This window comes from Quercus lobata, chromosome 3 (assembly GCF_001633185.2).
Source record: "Quercus lobata isolate SW786 chromosome 3, ValleyOak3.0 Primary Assembly, whole genome shotgun sequence".
In the NCBI taxonomy this organism is placed as follows: Eukaryota; Viridiplantae; Streptophyta; class Magnoliopsida; order Fagales; family Fagaceae; genus Quercus; species Quercus lobata.
In genome coordinates, this window is record NC_044906.1 from 22573309 (window position 1) to 22596583 (window position 23275).

Below are 23275 nucleotides of genomic sequence, written 5' to 3' on the forward strand. Positions count from 1 at the left end.
GTGTAACAAATGAACAAAGTTTCTTTTCAAACTAATTTGGTGAGAAACTCTTCAAACTTCTCATATATCTCTTTTTTAGGTGTGAATTTTGGAAATTTAACTATTGAATTTCATGATCCTTATGTTCTTAACATGCATATCAAATTTCATTCAAATCGGATGTTATTTACTATTCGATTAATAAACTTATTTTCTATACACAATTTTAGATCACAAAAACTTAAAATTTTAACATTTGTTTATGACATAACAATTGATCTTTGATCTTCTTGAAATTTTGCAAGCATGAAGGATATAATAAGAAATGCAATCCAACAGCTAGAATTTCAAAATTCACACTCAATATAAAAACATATGAGAAGTTTGAAAGGTTTCTCTACCAACTAGTTTGGAGAGAAACTTTGTTCGTAATAAATCATATACATTGAGTCACTTATAGCAACTACGATTTTAAAACCCAAATTTTAGTATATGATATAATATGATTTGGCATAAAAATAAATTGAACAAAAGTATAGTTATATCTAGAATAAATAAAAATTCAAAAAATTGTACATAATAAAGTAGTCAATACTTTATCAGAAGTTGTTTGGATTTGATCAGGGGAATGATATATTTTGATATTAGTTAATACCAGTGTATCGTTTTGAAATTTTGAGATTATTGTTATTTGTGTGTATTGGTATGTATGAACACATTTTTCTTTATATGTTTATAAAAGTAGGATTTATATATTTATAAACCCAATTCTTTCTTCTTACGGTTATAAGCCAAAATATTAGCCTATATACATTAACACAATGTATTAGCTCAAATAATATATTTTATAACTTTTAAAAGTTATTTTTCTCATAACCCCTGAAATACCATAAAAATCCTCGATACAATCTGTTCAAGCCGTTATAGACTATTATTTTATATGGTATGTTTTAGGAGGGTATCGATACTAGTTTAGTAGTTAATATAGTACATATCAACCAATACAAGGATATTATAGAGCACTTTGGTACATAAGCGAGCTAAACGTATAAGGAGAATAAAACTATACCAAACATACTTTAAATAAAATTTATTAGACAAATGGACAAAACGTAAATAATGTATGATCCTCTAAGTTTCAACTTTTGTCATTTCGGTTCTCAAACTTTCAATTTTTGTTAATTCAATATTTTGTTACTTCTCAGTTAAATGGTGCCGTTAAGTAAGCCAAAATAGCACCGTTTAGGCTCTATTTTTTTTTCATTTTAAATTTTGTAATTAAAAAAAATCAAAAACTGTTATTAAAAAAAAAATAATTAAGGGGAATGATGTCGTTCCCCTTCCCTTTTGAAAGTTAGAGGACAGAAATGAAAAAACTGAAATTTTGAGGACTAAAATAACAAAAGTTGAAACATAAAGGATCGGTTTTGGATTTTTGCCTAAATTTAATTATTATATATATTTTTAGGTAAGGTTTGGTAATACTGCTGGCATAATAGATTCTAAATAGTGCATTATGTGTCCCTTTGTTTTTATTATAGGAAGTAAAGTTCTAGTTATAGAACTTTGGTTGTAGTACCCATTTGGCATTGTTGTGAAAAACAGAACTTTAATAGCAGAGTTTTAGTAGTGGAGATTTTGCAATATATAAGTTTAACTGAAAAGTTCTTTAGGGTTTTAAGAGTATTTGACAAATTATAGATCATTTTCCTCAACCACCTCTGTGTCCTTGGCCTCTTTGACTACTTTCAAGTCACCATTTTTCATTCAAGGTTAGTTTAGATTGTAGAACCTACTCCAAAAGCTATACTTCTTCTTGTTAAGCCTTTATTTATAGGCTTGTAAAGACCTTATGAGTTAGTCAATGGTCATCGACTTTAAATTATTTTACTTTTCAATTGCCAAAATGATATAGTCAGAGTTTGAAACCAAGGACTAGAGGATTTTTTTTTTTTTTTGGGCCAAAGAGACAACATCCAAAATTTTACCATGTCTTTTTAATTGATTTACAATAGTCAATACAATTGAAAAATTAATTGAAACTAATTAAACTGTTTCATGTGTAAGGTTTTAAACCTGTCTCTCAATGTTTGAAAATGAACTTTCTTCACCTTGTCAAGTATGTTTGGAGAGTTTTGAAGAATATCTAATGCTTGATTGAATGAAGTTGCATTTGAAATTTTCTTAAATATGATTTCATCCAAACCTTGATAGATCAATGTAGAGCTTGTTGATCTTTCTTTCGAACATTTTGCAAGGCTTCCTTTTGATTTGGAATCACAGATGCTTCATCTTATGACTCCATGTTATCTTTAATTCTTTACCCATGTCTCTCATGCATCATGGAATCCAATTAAGGCCATCAGTTGGATAATTAATTATCAAAATTTTCTGAAGTTTGGAAAACTGAAATGACATCATCCTGTTGGCAAGTACCATTCTCACCATGAACCAATTTATTGGAAGTTGATGGACACACTCTCAAAGCACACCAAGAAAGACAGAATGGAAAGGGAAAAAGAAAAGAACTCTTCTTCTGTTCTTATATCTCTTCTTCACATTTGGTTTGCAATTAATGGAGAAAACTCAGAAAAGCGTGAATATATACTACAACATGCAACCTTTACTTCCACAATATTAAATTACATAACTTTAAAAATTTACTACTCCATTCGATTTCTTTTTTTTTTTTAATTATTTGATAAATGAAATAAAGTTTCAGAAAATAAATTAAGTTGTTCATAAAAAATTAATTAATTAAGTTTAACTCGTAACACACTGCAAACATTTCATTAACAAGTTCTTATCCTTTCAGTAAACCAGCACAGCGAAATGGACATATAAAGATATCACTCAAAAGTCATGTTTTCCGCGTCACGCCTAATGGAATCAAAGGGTGCAGTAGATAAATAACGCTCTCCAAATCTGCGGAAAATCACCTGCATAAGCATAGCACACAAAATCAAAAGGAAATATTTGAATAATTGGGTTCAACATATATATATATATATATATATATATATATATATATATATATATGTGTTGACAAGAATATTTTTCATATTTTGAATTAGGTTAGTAAAGAGTGGTGACAGTTACACACCGTATGTAAGGGACACACAATGCCATGTTAGCTGAAATCGTGTTGACATTGGGTTTATTAAACATGGGTTTATTAAACATGTTAAATTCTTTTGATTATTTTAGTTATCAGACTTAAAATATTTGTGATAAATTACTGATTATCTCTAAAACTTAAATCATTAGGATATAATAAATTTAATCATTTAAATTACCTTTATTAAGTAGGGCCAACTTGTGAGATTTTTTTTAAATGGGAGGTAAGGAGGAGATAGGATTTGAGCTCAAGACATCATATTAGGATGCTATGAAAAATTACTGATTGTCCAAAAAAAATTAATTAAGCATTTAATCTGACAACTTGGAAGCCGTATTGTTAGTTCAAATAATCCTTATAAATAAATAAAATGAACATAAAGGAACATGGAGAAAACTAGATAATTAAACCAAAAAATAACCCATTAAATTACAACAAATTGTTCAATATGATATATGATTATGGCCAAGCAACCTGCAGCTATACGCAAAAGTATTCTACAATATTCTTCATCTCCTGGTTTTGAATGATAATTGAAGAAGTATGGATCCTAGAATGTGCAGTCTGGACTCAATAAGGCATACAAAAGAAGTCATCTAAAACCTATTTAAAGGGATTTCTGATGAGAAGCTTGTATTAAGATAACCTAATTAAGCTGACTATCATTATAAAAAAATTATTTTAACTTCTCAGCATAATGTTGGTAAGTTCTTGATAAAATTACAATTTTTATGTTACTGAAATTTTGTTTTTTGTTTTTTTTTTTTTGTTTTTGTTTTTGTTTGTTCTTGTTTTTTTCTAATAATAGTGTTGTTCACAGTTCTGTTAGATGATTTTCATTCTCTATTATCTATTGGAAAGGTTCTGAAACATGTATTGGACTTAGTCATATTGCCTAGAGGAAGCCAATGCAAAATAGGCCAATTGATAAACATTGAAGCCACAAGGTGTTTAAAGAGTCATGGCCATGTTTTTTTTTTTTTTAAGGAAAGAAATATGATCCCTACGAAATTCTAAAGAAAATCAATGACAATGTGAATATGGTCAATCTTCTTGATGACATGACAATTTGAAAGACATTTATTATGGTTGATTGGTACAAATACTATCCACTAATGAGCCACTCCATCTAGATATTAACTCAGGAGCAAGTTCTTCACATGTGGAGAGGACTAATGTAGACAAAGTGTCCCTAGAATTTCTTGATAAGTTGGACAATTAGGAATCAGGGCAAATGGGGTGTATTTCAAAGCAAAGTCATAGGAAATTTAAGGCTATTTTAATAATTTTATTTTTAGAGAAGTTTGTCAGAAACCAAGGAATCATCTAAATATGTGTTATTCCAGATTGGTTTATCATATACTAAAATCAATTTCTGGTGGATTCCATACTTCTTTTCTTCAATTTTCAAGGCTTTTCTTAAGCTAGAGCAATATCTAGCCTTACTATATGTTTCTGTTTTATGTTACGTATAGATCAACATTTTGAGACAAGGTCTTCCATTTTCCATAAGTACAAATGGCACAAAGAGGGACAAGTGCAGACTTCTTAGTAAGTTATTTAGCAAATAACAAATTACATAGGTTCTGTAAAATCATCAGTCAAAACTAAAAAGTCATGTTTTCTGCCTCATGCCTAATGGAATCAAAGAGTGCAGTAGACAAATAACGCTCTCTGAAGCTGGGGAAAATCACCTGCATGAGACACAAAATCAGAAGAAATCGTTAATGGAATTGGGTTCAACATTTGCTGACAAGTATAGTTGTGAGCCATCTGTGCACTTTACACAATCCTCATTTGTCTAGGCACGGCTATAACAATTCAAAAATGATGTAATGGTGGGAAAAGGTCAGGTTTAGGTCTGGCAAATGGATGACATACAGACTTTTCTGGAGTGCCCAAACCAATAGTTGACCTGAATTCTAACAAACTCAACCTGGTATTTGTTCCAAGCTATGTCAGGAAATATACATTTCATAATTTGAAATAGGTTAATATCCAAAAAGTAATTTTTCGTGGATTAATTTGATCATTGATATGCATCACTTTGACCTTGGGTTGGTTACTATGTCACGTATTTATGCCACTGCTAGGAACACTAATAGAACGGAAATAAATAAGACTTACAACAATGAGTTTCCCAGCATTTTCCGGCTTCTTTCCCATCCTTATTGCAGCAGCTGCTGCTGCACCAGGTGAATTCCCCACCTGCATTAAACATGCCCTCAGATTCAGCACAGTATTGGAAAAACCAAAAAAGACCAGCAGCAAAATAAATGTAGAAATTATCTGTTTAATAAAGAAAAAAGAAGTGTAAGGAATTCCTCTAGAACCTTTACATATTATCTTAGGTAATTACCATACCAGCAAGCCTTCTTTCCGGGCAAGCAGCTTAGCAGTTTCAATAGCTTCCTCACTTGATACCTGAACAAAGTTACCAAAAATGTCGCAAGTCATTGAAAGGAAATCCATGCATGTGGTAGCAGGTAACAAAAATCAGAAATGTTGCCATGGAAACAAAATTTCTGGGACTTGTGCATGTACTTTGACAAGATTTACAAAGCAAACACTGTAAGTATGTACCTGCACTACTAATCTAACAGGTTCATATAAATACCACAAGCATTTGTAACTTTTACTTAAATATGTAACGGGAATTTCCAAGATCTTCTTTGCATCTTTCTGGTTTCTATTTGAGGTAGAAATATTATTTCAGTCACTAGACACTTGTCCAAGGCCTGGCAAACTCCATGGAAATAGAACACTCCAAATTTTGTCAGAGCATTCCTTATCATATTCCCAAAGCATCTCTGTTATTAAATACTATAATACTAAATTGGAGCAGATATTGAGTATGGTAAGTCTATCCCAAAAGAAAAAGTTTACAAGATTGATCCATTTCTTGAAAATGTATGCATTTTCCATTCCAAGCCTTCCTTAACAAAAGAAAATAACTAAGATTAACAAGATCTCCAATAAAACATTCTATTTCATTCTAAATATAAAGTCCTCCTAAACAAAACATGAGTTTAATATTTTTATTTTCTAAAATATACTTGCAAAAGTAGCCACAGAGGACCAACTTGTCTGAAAGAATTGGCGTTCTTTGTTATATACTGGTTATCAAGGTTTTGAAACTGAACCATACATGATTTTGATCTTTTCTTTTCTAAACATACTTAAGAAAGCAGCCAACAAGGAGTAACTTTTCAGAAAGAATTAAGTTGTTCATTATATAGAGGAACCAGAACAACTACAAGCCCCATAAAACTGACCCATATCTGGATGATATATCTTGGAAAAACTACAACTGAAATGAATTTTACTAATAGACAGAATTGGACAACAACAAAAAAAGCCCTTTAAGACTTGAATAATTTAGAAAAGACCTTCCTTGATCAGAAACATAAACAAATGAACTTCCTAAATCCTAATGTCTTTGAGGACTAAGGAGCTTGATTGTCTGAAACTTCCAAAATGGACTTATCATTTTATCATATTGATTACACAAATGCAAAGATGATAATGGGTTGTGCCTCCATTGCAAGGCTATTGTAATTGCATTTCCCATTTTTAAGATGTATTCAGACTGCTCTATTACCTTTACAAAATTATATCACAAGAAGATATTTTACATGTAAAATCAAGATTTATGCAAATATAATGGCTTCCAAACTCACTCAAATAACTTTATCAAACATATTGAGATCCAGAACATCAGGGATAAAACCAGCACCAATTCCTTGAATCAGATGCTTGCCTATGAGATGTGCATGCATGCAACAGTTAGAGAACTGTCATTGAAAATCAATGCAAACCAAAGAAATCATATAGGTTAAATAAATATCGCATATAATGAGACATTTAAGGAAAACAATTTATGCCTGCCAAATTTAACAAAGATTTGACTATTGCGATTTCTATCCCCATAAAAGAAAAAGAAGCTACCCTGAAATCTTCAATTTAAAAACCAACAAAGGTGGTCCAACCACCTTGGATTTCCTATCGATACCCGCACAATGTACTGATATTTAACAAAATCACACATCCGATAAAGTTCCAACTTTTTTTTTCCTGTTTTAGACACCTCATAATATCTCATATTGTTATATTCTAAAGGTATATTTGATACAGGTGAAATTTGGAAAATCAAGAGCTTTTTTCATGTACAAGTATAATAATAAACTTTCAAGCACAAAGACTGCAGATATACATAAGAAGGGTAAAAGTACCAAGAAAGAATAAAGAATTGAAGGTACTAAACATTGACTAACGTTGTTGTCCTCCATTCAAGACTGCACTTTCAACCGGTTCTACCCCATACACCTACATTTATACAGGATAAAATAGACCATTAGTATAAAGTATAAACTGATCAATCTCTCTCTCTCTCTCTCTCTCTCTCTAAGAAACAAGCACACACACAAACGGACCTTAATCTCTGGGTTCTTCTCCTAGAGGAAATTCCCTGCAACAGTTATTGTACCCCCAGTCCCTATCCCTGCAGCGAAAGAATCAACTTTCCCTGCTGAATCTCTCCATATCTCTGGGCCAGTAGTTTCATAATGGATCTGAACCAAGAATGACAGAATGATTTGTTAATGGTGTCAATCATCCATCATATCAAAATATAGCAGATGCAAACTGTAAGGTTGAATTTATTCAACCATCTTATTGGCTTTATTCCGTGCCAAATTTGCTTGTAATTCAGCATTTAGTAACCCTGTATTTAGGTGGGTTTGATGTAAGGGTAGTGAGTGAGATAGAGTGAAGTTTGCTCAAGAGTGTGCAAGAAAACAGAGTGTCGCGGCTGGGACTCGCGGGTGACTCGCGGCTGCAAGCCGTCAGAAGCTGCACACGTGCCAAGCATGCTGGAAGATGAACAGTCATGCTAGCTGGAGCACTACAGGACAAAACAGGACAACTGGCCATAAGGTTATCTCGCGACTGGATCTCGCGACTTAGTCAAGCCGCGAGGTCAAGCCGCGAGCCACCCCTGTTTTGTAAAAACTTGACGTTTCACATTCCTCTCCACTCCAGTATAAATACCCCTATTACCCACGATTGAAAGAGGGCTTCCAGAGAGAATTTTGAGAGAGAAACCCTAAAGAAAAACCAGATTGTTCCACCCACAATCTCTACCTTAGAATCTCTTCAAATTCCTCAACTCTCTTCCTCTCCATTGTTAAATCCTTGAGAGGCATTATACCAAACCTGGTTCTCACCATCATCATCACTGTGAGACAGTCGTTTGGATTTCTGGGAAGCAGTTAGGAAGGAACCAATCTTCATTGGTTGATGCTACGGTCTAGTAGCGGAATCCGGGAAGCTAGAAAAGAAAAAGGTTCGGCGTAACCTCGTTGGAGCAAGAAGCTTGGAGGGCTTAGGTGCACTGGGTAGATTAGGCTTGGAGGGTCTATTGCTGTCCTTGTATCCCAACTATATTTTCTAGTGGATTGATTACCGCCTGGAGGGCGGCGGAGAGGTTTTTCGCCGAGGACTTCGGTTTCCTCTTCGATAACACATCGCGTGTTGTCTTTGTGTTTGCATCTTCCTTCCTCTCTATCTTTGCCTTTATATTTATCTGCTGTGGATATTAATCTGTTATGACTTAGATAGTATTTAATCAATTTCGTTTGATAGCATATGTTAAGTTTCCGCACACTAGTTGTTTGACATATTGCTTGAATTGATTAAGTTGTTATTTGGGGGTCTAAACATTCAAAGGTGTTTTTGTACATGTTTTTGAATTTTCACAAACAATAACCTTGGGTTGGCAGGATTTGCAAATTTTTTAAGCAGAAAACTATTAGGGATTTTGCTTAAGAGCTCATCAGCCTTCTCAAGAACACCATCAAGGCCCTTGGCAGGGTCTGTAAGGTATGACTCGGCTCCAAAAGCTAGGGACACAATTCTCCTCTCAAGGCTATTTGAAGCTGGCATGATAAGTATTAGTTTGTAACCCTTGACGGCTGCAATGAAAGCCAATGCAATGCCAGTATTTCCACTTGTCACCTTCATGAGAATAGTCTTTTGCCATTATTCAAACATGTCCAGAATCAATGAAAAATATGTTAGTTCAATAATTTGTACTACATACATAGCAATATCTCATATAGAACTAAATTGAGTATTAAAGAGAAACTAAAAAAACAAAGAATTAAAAGTAGAAGTGAAAAACCCTGTAATATGAGCATTATAAAACTGTGAAACAATAATGTCCAAGTCTCGCTTTAAGTCAGAATGAGGTTAAATATCAGCATAGTGTGCAATATAATGAGTAACAAATGCCTAATGAAAAGCCATGCAGGTGCCATCATAGCAATTATAGGGATATAGTTTATATGTTTTCAATTCTTATCATCAACCAAGAAAGAAGAAAATTTGAAAGGTAAAAAACCTGTATGACCAAAAAAAACCACGAGATATTAGAGTTTTCATTACCAACCTTCCCTGGTGTAACCAGACCCTTATCCTCTGCATCTTTTATCATACTATATCCAATCCTACATGCCAAGAGTTCAAATCAAATACATGTCTGAACTAAAGATTGTCAAAGAAATACAATAGCTTCTAAATCACTCTATATGAATTGAAATACAATTGAACAAAATGTTAAATAAAGAGTTAAATGCCTGTCTATAACACTGGAACATGATTGCATCATCTCAAGCTTGGCAGCAATACGGGCTACACAACCATCCACAACATTGTTGAGATATACCATTGGGGTATTGCCTATCAACTGCACAAGCCAAAAATTACCATTAGCAAAATGGAATATGAGAGCAAAAGCGTTCATAATACAAAATAATGAAAACAAAAGCAATATTAAAGCATTGATTCTATTGAAAAAAAGAATACTTCTGTAACATCTTTCTTGATTGCACTCGTCTTCCATCTTATCTTCTTAAAAACACTGCAAAATGGTAAAGAAAAATGAGTGTGACGAAACTTCAAAGAAGTAGACTGTAGTTGCATATAAAGAACAAAAAAAATGTAATGGGCAAATTTGCACAATCATGGAAAATAATATTGTTCCATTTTGTTTTTCACTGAGCCAATTCCGTTTTTTTCAATTAGTAAAAAAACTGCAAAACAAATCAAAACTTTTGACCATTACAAAATTTTAGCATGATGTGAATTATATCAATAGTACAAGGTTTTATTTGAAGACCTTCCTATGATCTCATACACACTCAATTTGCTTTGTTATATTTTGGATAATTTATAGTGTGATCATTTTTTTGTACTGCTGAACCAGTGGGAATGATCAATGCAATGAAGTGCGCACTCAGTACACACTCAATTTGCTTTGTTATATTTTGGATAATTTATAGTCTGATCATTTTTTTGTAAAAAAAAAAAAAAAGAAGTGTGTGTGATAATGTTATTTTGAGATTCGGCAGGAAAAAACAATGTTGTTTAGTGAAGTTTAAATAGATTAAGCCAATTTTTTTTGTATTTTTAGTAATGTTGTGATTGCATTTTTTTGGGGGTAAATTGTGACACTTGGTTATGTTTTGGAAAGTGACAGTGCTTTTATGTTGGCCTCAGATTGGTTTTTTATTTTTATTTTTTAGAAGAATGATGTAGATTCCATTAAGCCAAACCGGCTAGGATTACAGCATTGAGATGTGAGTCAAGCAAGGTTATGAATTACAGAATTACCTTCATAGCATGTGTGAGAGAAGCTAATATTATTGAAGGCCTTTGCAATTGACTTTACTTCAAAAATCAAATTTCAGTAGGTGGCTAGAGAACTATCTGCATCTTTCAAAGAGTTGATGATGATCTTCAAGTCACCTTCAAGAACAGCTGAGAAACAACCAATGTTGAAATCGAAGTCGAGGGCCCTCACAGCTGCTGGTGCTTCAACTTCTGCAACAGTGTTAGGGAGGGCCAAATTATGTGTTGTCATTCGTGATTCCTCACTAGATGAAGGTGAAGATGATTACAATGTATGTAAGAGAGTGTTTTTGAGGGTTTGTACCTAGAACATGTGAAGGGTTGACACGTGGGCATTGTTGGGTCTCACTGCCAACAAGTGATTCCAATGTGGTTTTGATCTTGAAGTTGAAGAGATGCAAAGGTGGTGTTGATTGAGTCCAACCTTGATATTGAAATGTGGGTCTAAGTTAAGTTTAATGCGTGGCCTACAAGTCAGAGTTTCTCTGTGGATTTCGACTTTCGATTCGAGTGAACGTTTTGTTGTTGTAGTACTAGTGGGTAGTTTGTACCTATCTTGCATTGCATATGCCAAGTTTTCTTTTCTACTGAAAAGACTCATTTCTGTTAAGCCAATTGTAATTCACATCCACCACCTAAAGTGTCATGAATTGATTATAATTTCAGAATTCTCCTAGATAGTGTTCACCTTTTTTTTTTTTTTTTTTTTTTGTCGATGAATTTCACATTTGTTTAGAAACTTGTTGTGCCTATCAGCCTATGGTTTAGTAACTTTAGTTATTTTATAGGAGTGTATTTAACTTATTTTTATGTCGAATTTTCTAAATCTTCACCTTTTCTTTTTGAATTACAAATGTATATTTGTCTGTTTAAATAAATAAATAAATAAAGAGTTAATCCTAATTTATTTTTATATAAAAAAGTATCAATGTCAGTAAGGAATCGCCAATTGCATAAACATTTGACAACCAAACTAAAGAAAAATACAAGATACTTTCTCCCTTGTCAGATAAACATAAAGAATAGGGAGAGAGAATCGTCAACCCAAAATCAACGTAAAAAAATTAATGAAAAAATAATGTTGATGTGTGAATAGTGAAGGCTCCCAAGCATAAGAGATGAATCAAATGGTAAAACTCCTTTGATTTTTATTTATATTATTATAGATTCTGAATAACTTGTTACAATTTTCTGGATTCGTTTGCATATTCCGAAAGTGTTATTTTAGAAAATACTCTAAAAATAATAAATGAAAATAAAAGCATCACATGATCAACCCATTATCAATACTATAAAAAAAAAAATAACACTTTAATCGATCTGATGCTTTTTAAAAAGGTTATGTGTGAAGGTAGTAGTTAATGTTGCATTTTTTTATTTTATATTGTAATCAATTATTTTTTTGAATGCAATGGCACATGAGTTAGTTGAAGAAGTATTTGTTTATTTGCTTTTGTTACTTCCCAATGTAATGAAATCCAATAAATTCCTTCTTAACGGAAGCAAGATAAAACCATTAACAAAAGTCATTTTAACCGTCCACCTTACGAGTGCTAGAAGACAATAGTTAAAGTTGAGTTTTTTTATTATAGTCAATCAGTTTTTTTGAGTAGAGTCAAACATGAATTAATTAAAAAAGTATTTATGGTCCATTAGCTTGAGAAAACCTATTTTCAAGAACTTTCCAGGCTTCAAAAGTTGTGCTCCTATAGGTCACATTTGCTGAAATCTGTTGCATCTAAATCAAGCTTGTTTGAGACATGGTGTAGTTGCCATTGAAGCTGTAACAGTTCCATCAAAGAAACCAAGCTTGCTTTTAGCACTCAATCCCATCTGCATTAATCTTTGACCAAGTAGGTAAGTTTTCCCTAGGTAGAGGCTGACCAATCCAAATTGCTTCAAGCATCTTTAACATAAAGAATACAAGAGATAATTGCTAGAGTAGTTTCAAAATTAAGTGAAGATATTGATTCAGCAAGCAGAAGTGGAGCTTTGTATTTCACTCTTTAAACACCCCTATGATTTTTGACTATGTGAACCACGAATGATAGGACAACCAAGTGGTCCATTTTTTTGTTTCTTTTTTTTTAATTCTTTAATATGTTTGTTTTGTTCAGTTTCACAGTTGTAGTTGAAGTACCACATCGAATAGAAACAAGAGAGGAGAGGCCAACGCTTTGTATAAATGAGGCGGAAGGCATGCTGTAAAACATACTTACCTGGACGGGGTCAATGGGTGATCAAACAGGCTCATGGCCTAGGTTGGTGACCTCCATTGCACATAAAGGAGGGGTGCCCGCCTAAGGTCTTCCCAAGCGGAAGCTCCTACGTCAATATTTCTTGCACTGGGGGCCTGCGTTCGCGCGGCCCCTGCCTATTTCTAATCAAACTTCGGTCTTATTTTATCTCGTAGGCATTTGATAAAAGGTATTTTTATCTCCTATTTGGGGATAAAGAAAATTTTTTTGAGGGTGTATTAGTGGATAAAGCTGAACTTCTTATGAATCTGCATGATTAATACTAATTACATGGTCATTTTTATTCTAAATTTAAATATGTTAAAATTCCAAAGATTATTAAATTTGCTTGATTACTTGTTATATGGTCGTTTTTAATCTAAGATAGAATGTTTAATTGGACTCTTATTAGTATTTTGTATTCATTAACTCACTTGACATAAAAAATTAAAAAATTTAAGTGAACATATGACACAAAATTGGTCTACAATTGAAATTTAATTTAGAATTTAATTAAATTTTCTTTTAATTTTGAATTTATAAAATTCGTTTAGGGATATGCCCAATCCAAGCATATTGTAGTCTATGATTACTATTTTATATCATTTTAACCTAAATAAAGCTTTGACATTAACAATTTCAAACCTTTAAAGTATAAACAACAGCAATTTTTCCTTTTACCATTCCTATAAAAGAGAACCTGTGGTGGCAATGTGCCTCCTAATCCAAGCTTCAGCGCTTGATTCCATTTCTATACCATTTGAAGGCATTTTGGGTTTGATAGTTTTGCTATTCTTAAATCCTTTACGACGGAAATGTTGTGCACCATGGATCATGAGCACAAGTTATCTCTGCCAGTGATAATGCTTCAATCATAAGAACCACTCTAGTACACTAATGAGAAAAGATAGTTAATATTAGCATGTTTCATTATACGGATATAAATACAATAAACTCTGAGGAACATTTGAGTGGGGGTGTGGTTTTGCACTTTTTGCTATGGTCTATACACAAAGTTGGTGGCTGTATGTAGAATGTGATTATATTAAAAAGGTTTTAATCACATAATGAACAGAAAATTCCTTTACAATGTTCTCCAAGTTACAATGATAAAGGGCCTGGCTAATCATATTCCACTAGATTTCCATTCCATGTGATCACCAAGTTAGAACGTCTGAAAGTGTTCAATAGATTTCATCTATTTGTCTAATGTATGGACCAACGCTTATCTCCAATTCCGTAAGTTTGGTCTTCACAATGCCCATTGTGTTAGGATTCTAAGTTATAATTATTTTCCTCATTCATCCAAACTTCAACATTAAGTTTAGACGACAATTATTATTACAATTTTTTTCCCAATTGCTAAAGTGACGAGTTGTGATTGGTGTATAATAAAAATGATATAAGTGGTCGTCACATATGAAAGTGATATTCTACTAATTAGAATCCGTCACCTAAGATGTTGTGGAAAAAATCATGAAATTCATAGTGTTTGTAGCAATGTTGAACAAACTTGAACTATAAACTTTTCTTTCATCCCACATCAACAATATATGTAAGAGAAGGGGGTAGTTGGAGAGATAAATAAGATAAAAGCATGATTAAGCAACATACTTACCTGGACAGGGTCAATGGGTGATCAAGCAGGTCCATGGCCTAGGTAAATGATCTCCATTGCACTTTGGAGGGGTGTTTGCCTAAGGTCTCCCCAAGTGGGAGAGCCTATGTCATAATTTGTGGAAGTAGGGGCTTGCGTTCGCGCAGCCCCTGCCTAATTTAGTTCAAAATTTCTTTGAAGCATTTTGTGCCAAAATCTTTCTTTAAAGCTAGTTATGTAAATTTTTAAAAAAATTTAAGTAATTTTTAGTTAAAGTAATAAAACTATATGATTATAAGTAGTATGACATTTATTTGGCATACTAAATTTTTATTTTTGAGATTATAATTAGTATGACATTCCTTTTCCAAATTAGATCTGTCAAAAAAATGCTTGGAACCATATTCTTGAAATTTTCTATCATTATGATATGAATTCTTGAATACTTCTGAGATATAACAGCTAGGAAATTCAATAATTCTTTATATAAATTCAATAATTCTTCATGTTCCAACCAGAAAAAGAGTCGTCATAATTTTGAAACTCAAAAACCCATCTGCCTTGCCATCAAAAGCCAGCGTATATCAAATTCGATAGCCAGCTGTTTGGGAACAGAAATAGAACACACAAAGGGCCAAAGTACCCAATGGTTGAAGGAGTCCAAGGAAGAAATGAAAATGATGCAGAATTTATAAAAAGGATCACCAAACCCATAAAATTTTGCCTTAAAAGTCTCAACTAGCAATGAGCAGTGAGCAGTGCAAGAAGGAAATTCCAATGTACCCAACATTAGTAAAAAAAAAAAAAATCCAATATTACAAAATGTTGATTTCTTGTAACTCAATTGGCACTTGTGACCTCTAATTGAGACATTCAAGGTTCAAATTTTCATCTCCATAAGATCGAATTATCAAATAAAAAGACAAGAAAACCCAAAACCTAAAATATGAAAGATGTCTCCCTATCAGCTCAACTACCAAGGAGAAAATACATAAAAATGTAACAACCGTTAAAAAATATAGCAAATCTTTAACTTCTATCAAGGGGAAAAAAACATTATGCTATGTTGGTTGAGGTGAAAAGGAAAGAAAATGGAGAGAAAATTGTGATTTTTCATTGTTTGGTTTGAGTAAAAAGAGTAAAGAAATAACATTGAATTTTTAAAAAATAAAATCAAATGATCCCAACTTTTTCATCATTCTATTTTTAATTAAAAAGATATGATAGTGATTTAATCTCTATTCTTTCTTCTTCTTCTTTTTTGCTATTCTCTTTATCAAACACAAAGTAAAAAAACACATATTTTTCTCATTAATCATCCTCCCAACATTTGTAAACGCATGTGGAATATATACATAATAAGAGGATTTGCAATAGTTCGTGTAAAAATTTCTTTTTATTTTAATATAAGAACCTATTTTTCTATTTTACATAATAAATTTTCAAAAACACTCATATCAAATTATTTTTATTACTCTTCCAAATCATTTCTATGTGAGTAAAGAAAGTATTAAAAATATATTTGCATATGGATAGTCAGAGTATTCACATCAACTCATGCAAAAAATTATGTCTATTTTAGCATAGAGACCTACTTTTTTCTATTTTATATACTCATTTTTCAAAAATTTCACATTAGATTATCAATTTTATAATTCATTTCATTAAAATATCAATTTTACTTAATTTTTAAAATTTTTAAATTTTTTTTCACACACAACAACTATTATCCATCTTCTTATTTTATCATCGGGAATTCAGGATACGTAAAGAAATAATAAAAAATTAAATGCAAAATGAATAGTACTAGCATAAATTTACATAGTTACAGCAACAATCATGTATTTTTCACTCTAAGAAATGTTTTCTTAGAGTGAAAAATAGTGAAAAATACATGATTGTTGCTGTAACTATGCAAATTTGTACTAGCACTATTCATGGAATTTGGGATAAATCTAGAGAAGTTGCATCGTGAGAGATCTTAAAGTGAAAAATACATATTTGTTACTATAATTATGTAAATTTACATGATTGTTACTGTAACAATCATGTAACATCAAAACCTCAACACTTTATAAGTAGTTCGCACAAGATTTATATAATATCATCAAAAGACCCATGACACCAAAATCATAATATTCTCCAAGACAAACAATTAGAATCTTTAACTAGCTCCAAATAATTAATAAAAATTATATTCACCATCTATTTCACATTAAAAAGCCAAAACCTCCCAAATCTTCACCATTTAGATAGCCACCATTGTAAAAATTATAAACCCACTCATTAAATAAATCCACCAAGACAAAACCCATACATATAAACACATGAATATCACTTCCAAAACTCATAAATCACATGGGTATCATTATCAAAGCTTAAATAAAGAAAGTCTCTAGAAAATTAAAAGCATATAAACCCACAAAAAAGATTATAAATATTTACCTCAAATAAAAGATGTAAAGGTTCCTAAGAAGTTTTTATGGTGATCTTTTCGAAAAAATGATGGTGGAGATAGTGGTGTGGAGTGGAACCTGGTGGGAGAGTGGGGGAGTTTGAGAGAGAGGAGTGTGTGTGTTGTGTTTGAGAGAAAATGAAAAAGAAAAAGTGGAGAGGACCCTATGTTGACCTGCCAAGAGTGAGAGGGTGAGATGATATGTGTGGTTTTTTTTTTTTTTTTTGGCTAAACGAGATGATATGTGTGGTAGCAGTGAATGGGTAGGTGAGGCACATGGGATTTGATTAAAATTTTGACCTTACATGTTTTTTTAATTAAAGGGCTAGGCTGTTACATTCTTTCCCCCTTATAAAAATTTCATCCTCGAAATTTTATATACCTTGATCTTGAAAAAGGTTTGGGTATCTTGACAACATTTTATCCTCACAGTCCCAAGATGCCCCTTTCACCGAATGATTCTTCCAAAACACCTTCACCCAAGATATGGTTCTATTGTGTAGCACCTATTCCTTGTGATCCAAAATCTCTACCGAAATTTCTTCATATGGCAAATCATCTATAATCTGAAGAGGCTCATAGCTCAATACATGTGAAGAGTCAAGAATGTATTTCCTTAACATAGACTCATGGAAAACATTATGAATTCCTAACAGGGCCGGTGGTAGGGCAATTCTATATGCAACATTGCCCAACCTTTCCAAGACTTCAAAAGGCCCTACAAACCTAGGGCTTAACTTACCCTCAAGTTAAGATTCAAGAACAGTCAAAAAGCATCTATCGGAAAGAAGAATACATGATTGTTACTGTAACTATGTAAATTTATACTAGCGCTATTCATCTAACACAATTTCACAATTCATTTCATTAAAATATCAATTTTACTTAATTTTTTAATTTTTTTTCACACACAACAACTATTATCCATCTTATTTTATCATCGAGAATCCAAGATACGTAAAGAAATGATAAAAAAAAAATGCAAAATGAATAGTACTATTATAAATTTACATAGTTACAATAACAATCATGTATTTTTCACTCTAAGATCTCTCATGGTGCAACTTCTCTGGATCTATCCCAAAAATGAATAGTTGAACCAATTGTGTTAAATGCAAAAAGAATAGTGCTTGATTTCTAGTTATATGGTCATTTTTAATCTAAATTTTAATAAGATAGAATGTTTAATTGGACTCTTATTAGTATTTTGCATTCATTAACTCACTTGACACAAAATTAAAAAATTTAAGTAGACACATGGCACAAAATTGGCCTACAATTGAAATCTAATTTATAATCTAATTGAATTTTCTCTTAGTTTTGACTTTATAAAATTCGTTTAAGGATGCCCAATCCAAGCACATTGTAGCCTATGATTACAATTTTATATCATTTTAACCTAAATAAGCTTTGACATTTAACAGTTTTAAACCTTTAAAGTATAAACAACGGCAATTTTTTCCTTTTACCATTCCTGTAAAAGAGAACCTGTGGTGGCAATGTGCCTCCTAATCCAAGCTTCAGCGCTTTATTACATTTCTATACCATTTGAAGGCATTTTGGGTTTGATAGTTTTACTAGTATTAAATCCTTTACAACGGAAGTGTTGTGCACCATGGATCATGAACACAAGTTATCTCTGCCATTGATAATGCTCCAATCATAAAAACCACTCTAGTACACTAATGAGAAAAGATAGTTAATATTAGCATGTTTCATTATACGGATATAAATACAATAAAATCTTAGGAACATTTGAGTGGAGGAGTGGTTTTGCACTTTTGCTATGGCCTATGCACAAAGTTGGTGGCTGTAGCCTGTATGTAGAATGTGATTATATTAAAAAGGTTTTAATCACATAATGAACAGAAAATTCCTTTACAATGTTCTCCAAGTTACAATGATAAAGGGCCTGGCTAATCATATTCCACTAGATTTCCATTCCATGTGATCACCAAGTTAGAGCGTCTGAAAGTGTTTAATAGATTTCATCTATTTGTCTAATGTATTAACCAATGCTTATCTCCAATTCCGTAAGTGATCACCTATGCCCCCATTGTGTTAGGATTCTAAGTTATAATTATTTTTCTCATTCATCCAAACGTCAACATTTTAGACAACAATTATTATTACAATTTTTTTCACAATTGCTAAAATGACAAGTTGTGATTGGTGTATAATAAAAATAATATAAGTGGTAGTCATATTTGAAAGTGATGTTCCACTAATTAGAATCCGACACCTAGGATGCTGTGGAAAAATTGTGAAATTCATAGTGTCTGTAGCAATGTTGAACAAACTTGAATTATAAACTTTCCTTTCATCCCACATCAACAATATATGTAAGAGAAGGGGGCAGTTGGAGAGATAAATAAGATAAAAGCATGATTAAGCAACATACTTACCTGGACAGGGTCAATGGTTGATCAAAAAGGGCCATGGCCTAGGAAAATGATCTCCATTGCACTTTGGAGGGGTGTTTTTCTAAGGTCTCCCCAAGTGGGAGAGCCTATGTCATAATTTGTGGAAGTAGGGGCTTGCGTTCGCGCAGCCCCTGCCTAATTTAGTTCAATTTTTTTTTTTTGAAGCATTTTGTGCCAAAACCCTTCTTTAAAGCTAGTTATGTAAATTTTAAAAAAAAAAAAAAAAAAAAAAAATTAAGCAACTTTTAGTTAAAAGTAATAAAACTGCCATATATAAGTTGTCAAAAAAAAAAAAAATGATTGGAACCATATTCCTGAAATTTTCTATGATTATGATATGAATTCTTGAATACTTCTTAGATATTATAGCTAGGAAATTCAATAATTCTTTATATAACTTCATGTACCAACCAGAAAAAGAGTCATCATAATTTGGAAACTCAAAAACCCATCTGCCTTGCCATCAAAAGCCAGTGAATATCAAATTCGATGGCCAGCTGTTTGGGAACATAAATAGAGCACACAAAAGGCCAAAGTACCCAATGGTTGAAGGAGTCCAAGGAAGCAATGAAAATGATGCAGAAGTTATGAAAAGAATCACCAAACCATAAAATTATGCCTTAATAGTTAATCTCATCAACTGGCAACGAGCAGTGCAACAAGTAAATTCCAATGTACCCAACATTAGCAAAAAATAAAATCTAATATTACAAAATATTGATTTCTTGTAACTCAATTGGCACTTGTGGCCTCCAATTGAGATATTTAGGATTCAAATTCTCATCCCCCAATAGGATCGAATTATCATTAAATTTTAAAAAATAAAAAAAATCAATTGATCCCAAAATTTTCATCATTCTATTTTTAATTAAAAAGGTATAATAGTGATTTAATCTCTATTCTTTCATTTTTTTTTTCTATTCTCTTTATCAAACACATAGTAAAAAACACATTTATTTTTCATATTTTTTCCATTTTTCATCCTCCAAACATTTGTAAATGCATTTGGAATGTATAATACAAGCATTTGCATTAGAGCATTACCATTAGCTCTTCTATAAAAAATGTCATTTTGACACACTAAAAGCATACTTTATTATTTTACCACATCATTTTACAATATCTCATTCATCAGATGTTTCATTCTTCAATTCTATACATTAAAATAATATTTGCAATACAGTAAAATAATATATTAAATTCCTCTCCATCATCATCATCAACAACAACAACCACCACCACTGCCCGTATTGGTAGTAATAGCGATGTACCTTTCATTTTGTTTGCCCATCCACCGCCTGTGGTGGAGCGGCTTTGCACCCTAGATATCAAGGGAGTTAATACCGTACCGGAGGTTGTACCGATTTGGCCAGCGGTACGATATATTTCGGGTACCGGTCAATACCGGTGTACCATTTCGGGTTTATCGCTATTATTTTATATTTATATATATATAGACATACTTATTATTTATTTAGAATTATTTATAAATCTATATAAGAATCCTTAAATTTATAATAGCATATTTCTCTAAATTAATTGCTTATTTTTAATATGATTATTTCTTGCTCAAATATCAACCCATTAATATAACCTGATGTACTAGATTGTAATAATAATGAAAAGGTAAAAAGATGATATTAATTATAAAAAAATAAAAAATAAAATTACTTACCAAATGTGAGTTGTAGCCAGCTTAAAAGTCAAGTATATTTGAAATTTGAACTCATTAGAGTTCACGTGGGTGTCAGAACTTACACAAAACAAGAGCCACACACACAACTAAAACTCACACAAAACAATTAAACAAGAGCCACACACTGATTCTCACAAAAAAAAAAAGAAAAACAAGAGCCACACACAACTAAAACAGAAGGCACAAGAAGAACAGTCTCGGTCAAAACTGAACAAGAAGAAGAAGAAGAAGAAAAAAGAGCAGCGGCTGGATAAAACAGAAGGAGGAAGGCTGGGGGAATGGCCGACAACATAGGAAAACAATCAGTGAAGACGACATCGTGAGCTTTCTGCTTCTAACTTTTTCCATTTTCTTCAAGTTTTTAGTACCGCCTGGTATCCATTTTTCAGCCGAGATGTCCAATATTTGGCGGTATGTTCGGTATAGTCTGGTAAGGACCGGTATTTTAAGCGGTACGAATCATGGGTGTTTCTGTACCGGTTCACCTGTCGGTATGATAAATTCCGGCCGTACCGGCTGGTACGGTACGGAATTGACTCTACTGCTGGATATAGAAAGGGCCTTTTGTAACAGACTGATTTAGTTTTAATGCATTTAATCTCCTTTACCAAAAAAAAAAAAAAAACCACCATTGTCGCAACAATGGCCACCAACAACCATTGCCACAACAACATCGATAGCCACCACTAGCACAAACCCACATCCACCAACACCACCTTATAAAATTAAAAATATATATATTAAAAAAAAAAAAAAAACCACAACCACCAAAATCAACCCACAACTGCCGCCACCCACCAACATCAGCCCATCAAAACCCATGAAAATCAACCCACAACCACTAACTGCCAAATCCACCATTAAATCACAACCACCAAAACAAAAAAATAAAAACAAAAAACACAACCCACCATTGACCCACCACATCCCACACACCCACCCACTATCGCCTCCAACCCACCCATCGCCGACCCATCCTTCGGAACCCATCCATAGGCCGACCCTCCCACCACCATCTCGACTTACCCACTACCGAACCGGGTATAAAAAAAAAAAAAAAAAAACCCACCACAGCAACAAAGATCGACATTAGGTCGAAGAGGTGGCGCGATGAGGTTGAGAGGAAGAGAGAAAGAAGAAAAGAGGAGAGGTTTGATGTCTGAGGAAGAATGAGAGAGAAGAGAAAATAATAAAGTGATGAGAGAGGAGAGAGAAAAGAGAATAAAAAAATATTAAACACTTATACTATTTTTGTCCATACACTCTCATATTTGAGAGCATACTGTTCACTCATGCCAAATATTTTGGCATTTACAACACCTGATAAGAGTGGTTTTTTGATGTTTGGTGTGTCAAATGCCAAATATTTGGCATTTGACACACCTGATGGTAATACTCTTAGTTTGTGTAAAAATTTCATTTTATTTTAACATATGAACCTATTTTTTTATTTTACATAATAAATTTTCAAAAATACTCATATCAAATCATCTATTTTACACTAAGTTTTATTAAAATATTATTTTTAACTATTTTTTATTACTCTCCCAAATCATTTCTATGTGAGTAAAGAAAATATTAAAAATATATTTGCAAATGAATAGTATGAGTATTCTGTATACACATCAACTCATGCAAAAATTTATGTCTATTTTAGCATAAGAACTTATTTTTTCTATTTTATATACTCACTTTTTAAAAATCTCACATCGAATTATTAATTTTACAATACATTTCATTAAAATATCAAATTTACTTAATTTAAAAAAAAAAATTTCACACATAACAATTATTATTCATCTTCTTATTTCATCATAAAAATAATAAAAAATTAAATACAAAATAAATAATGCCAGTATAAATTTACATGATTACAATAACAATCATGTGTTTTTAAACAATTATTCATGGTATGATGTAGCTGAATTCTAAGATTGATAGATTAAAATGTGATTTTTTTTCAATTATAAAAATATTGATGTGATTGCTTTAACAGTGTAGCTAAACTCCTGTTTTGCACAAATTGACAAGTGATGTGGCTATACAAAGATTCTTTTTGGCGGGAATATTGCTTTTCTACA

At 32.2% G+C, this 23275-nt stretch overlaps 1 protein-coding gene and 3 non-coding genes across 4 annotated transcripts; 3 read left to right on the forward strand and 1 right to left on the reverse strand.

Annotated features, from left to right (window-relative positions):
- Positions 1–5452: 5452 nt before the first annotated feature.
- On the reverse strand, positions 5453–10728 carry LOC115980572 (putative inactive cysteine synthase 2). Its single transcript, XM_031102807.1, has 10 exons — positions 10724–10728; positions 10275–10304; positions 9962–10016; positions 9733–9842; positions 9546–9603; positions 8837–9127; positions 7573–7668; positions 7372–7423; positions 6787–6857; positions 5453–5521 (listed from the first exon to the last, which is right to left on the reverse strand). The coding sequence occupies exons 1-10, from the start codon at positions 10726–10728 to the stop codon at positions 5453–5455; spliced, it is 837 nt and encodes a 278-aa protein (XP_030958667.1).
- A 2269-nt stretch (positions 10729–12997) lies between these two features.
- On the forward strand, positions 12998–13160 carry LOC115983060. Its single transcript, XR_004089864.1, has one exon. It is a non-coding gene; the product is annotated as a U1 spliceosomal RNA (small nuclear RNA).
- Positions 13161–14633: 1473 nt separating this feature from the next.
- On the forward strand, positions 14634–14794 carry LOC115983095. The gene has a single exon (XR_004089893.1). It is a non-coding gene; the product is annotated as a U1 spliceosomal RNA (small nuclear RNA).
- A 4678-nt stretch (positions 14795–19472) lies between these two features.
- LOC115983002 lies at positions 19473–19633 on the forward strand. Its single transcript, XR_004089820.1, has one exon. It is a non-coding gene; the product is annotated as a U1 spliceosomal RNA (small nuclear RNA).
- The last annotated feature ends 3642 nt before the right edge of the window (positions 19634–23275 follow it).

Bases quoted from the DNA above. Each gene is read 5' to 3' on its own strand.
- LOC115980572 (XM_031102807.1), bottom strand. The intron at 9,843-9,961 runs GTATTCTTTTTT...TGGCTTGTGCAG, and splicing joins TCAAGAAAGATGTTACAGAA to TTGATAGGCAATACCCCAAT. The intron at 7,669-8,836 runs GTACAAAAACAC...TTCTTGGTTCAG, and splicing joins TTGTGAAAATTCAAAAACAT to ATCCATTATGAAACTACTGG.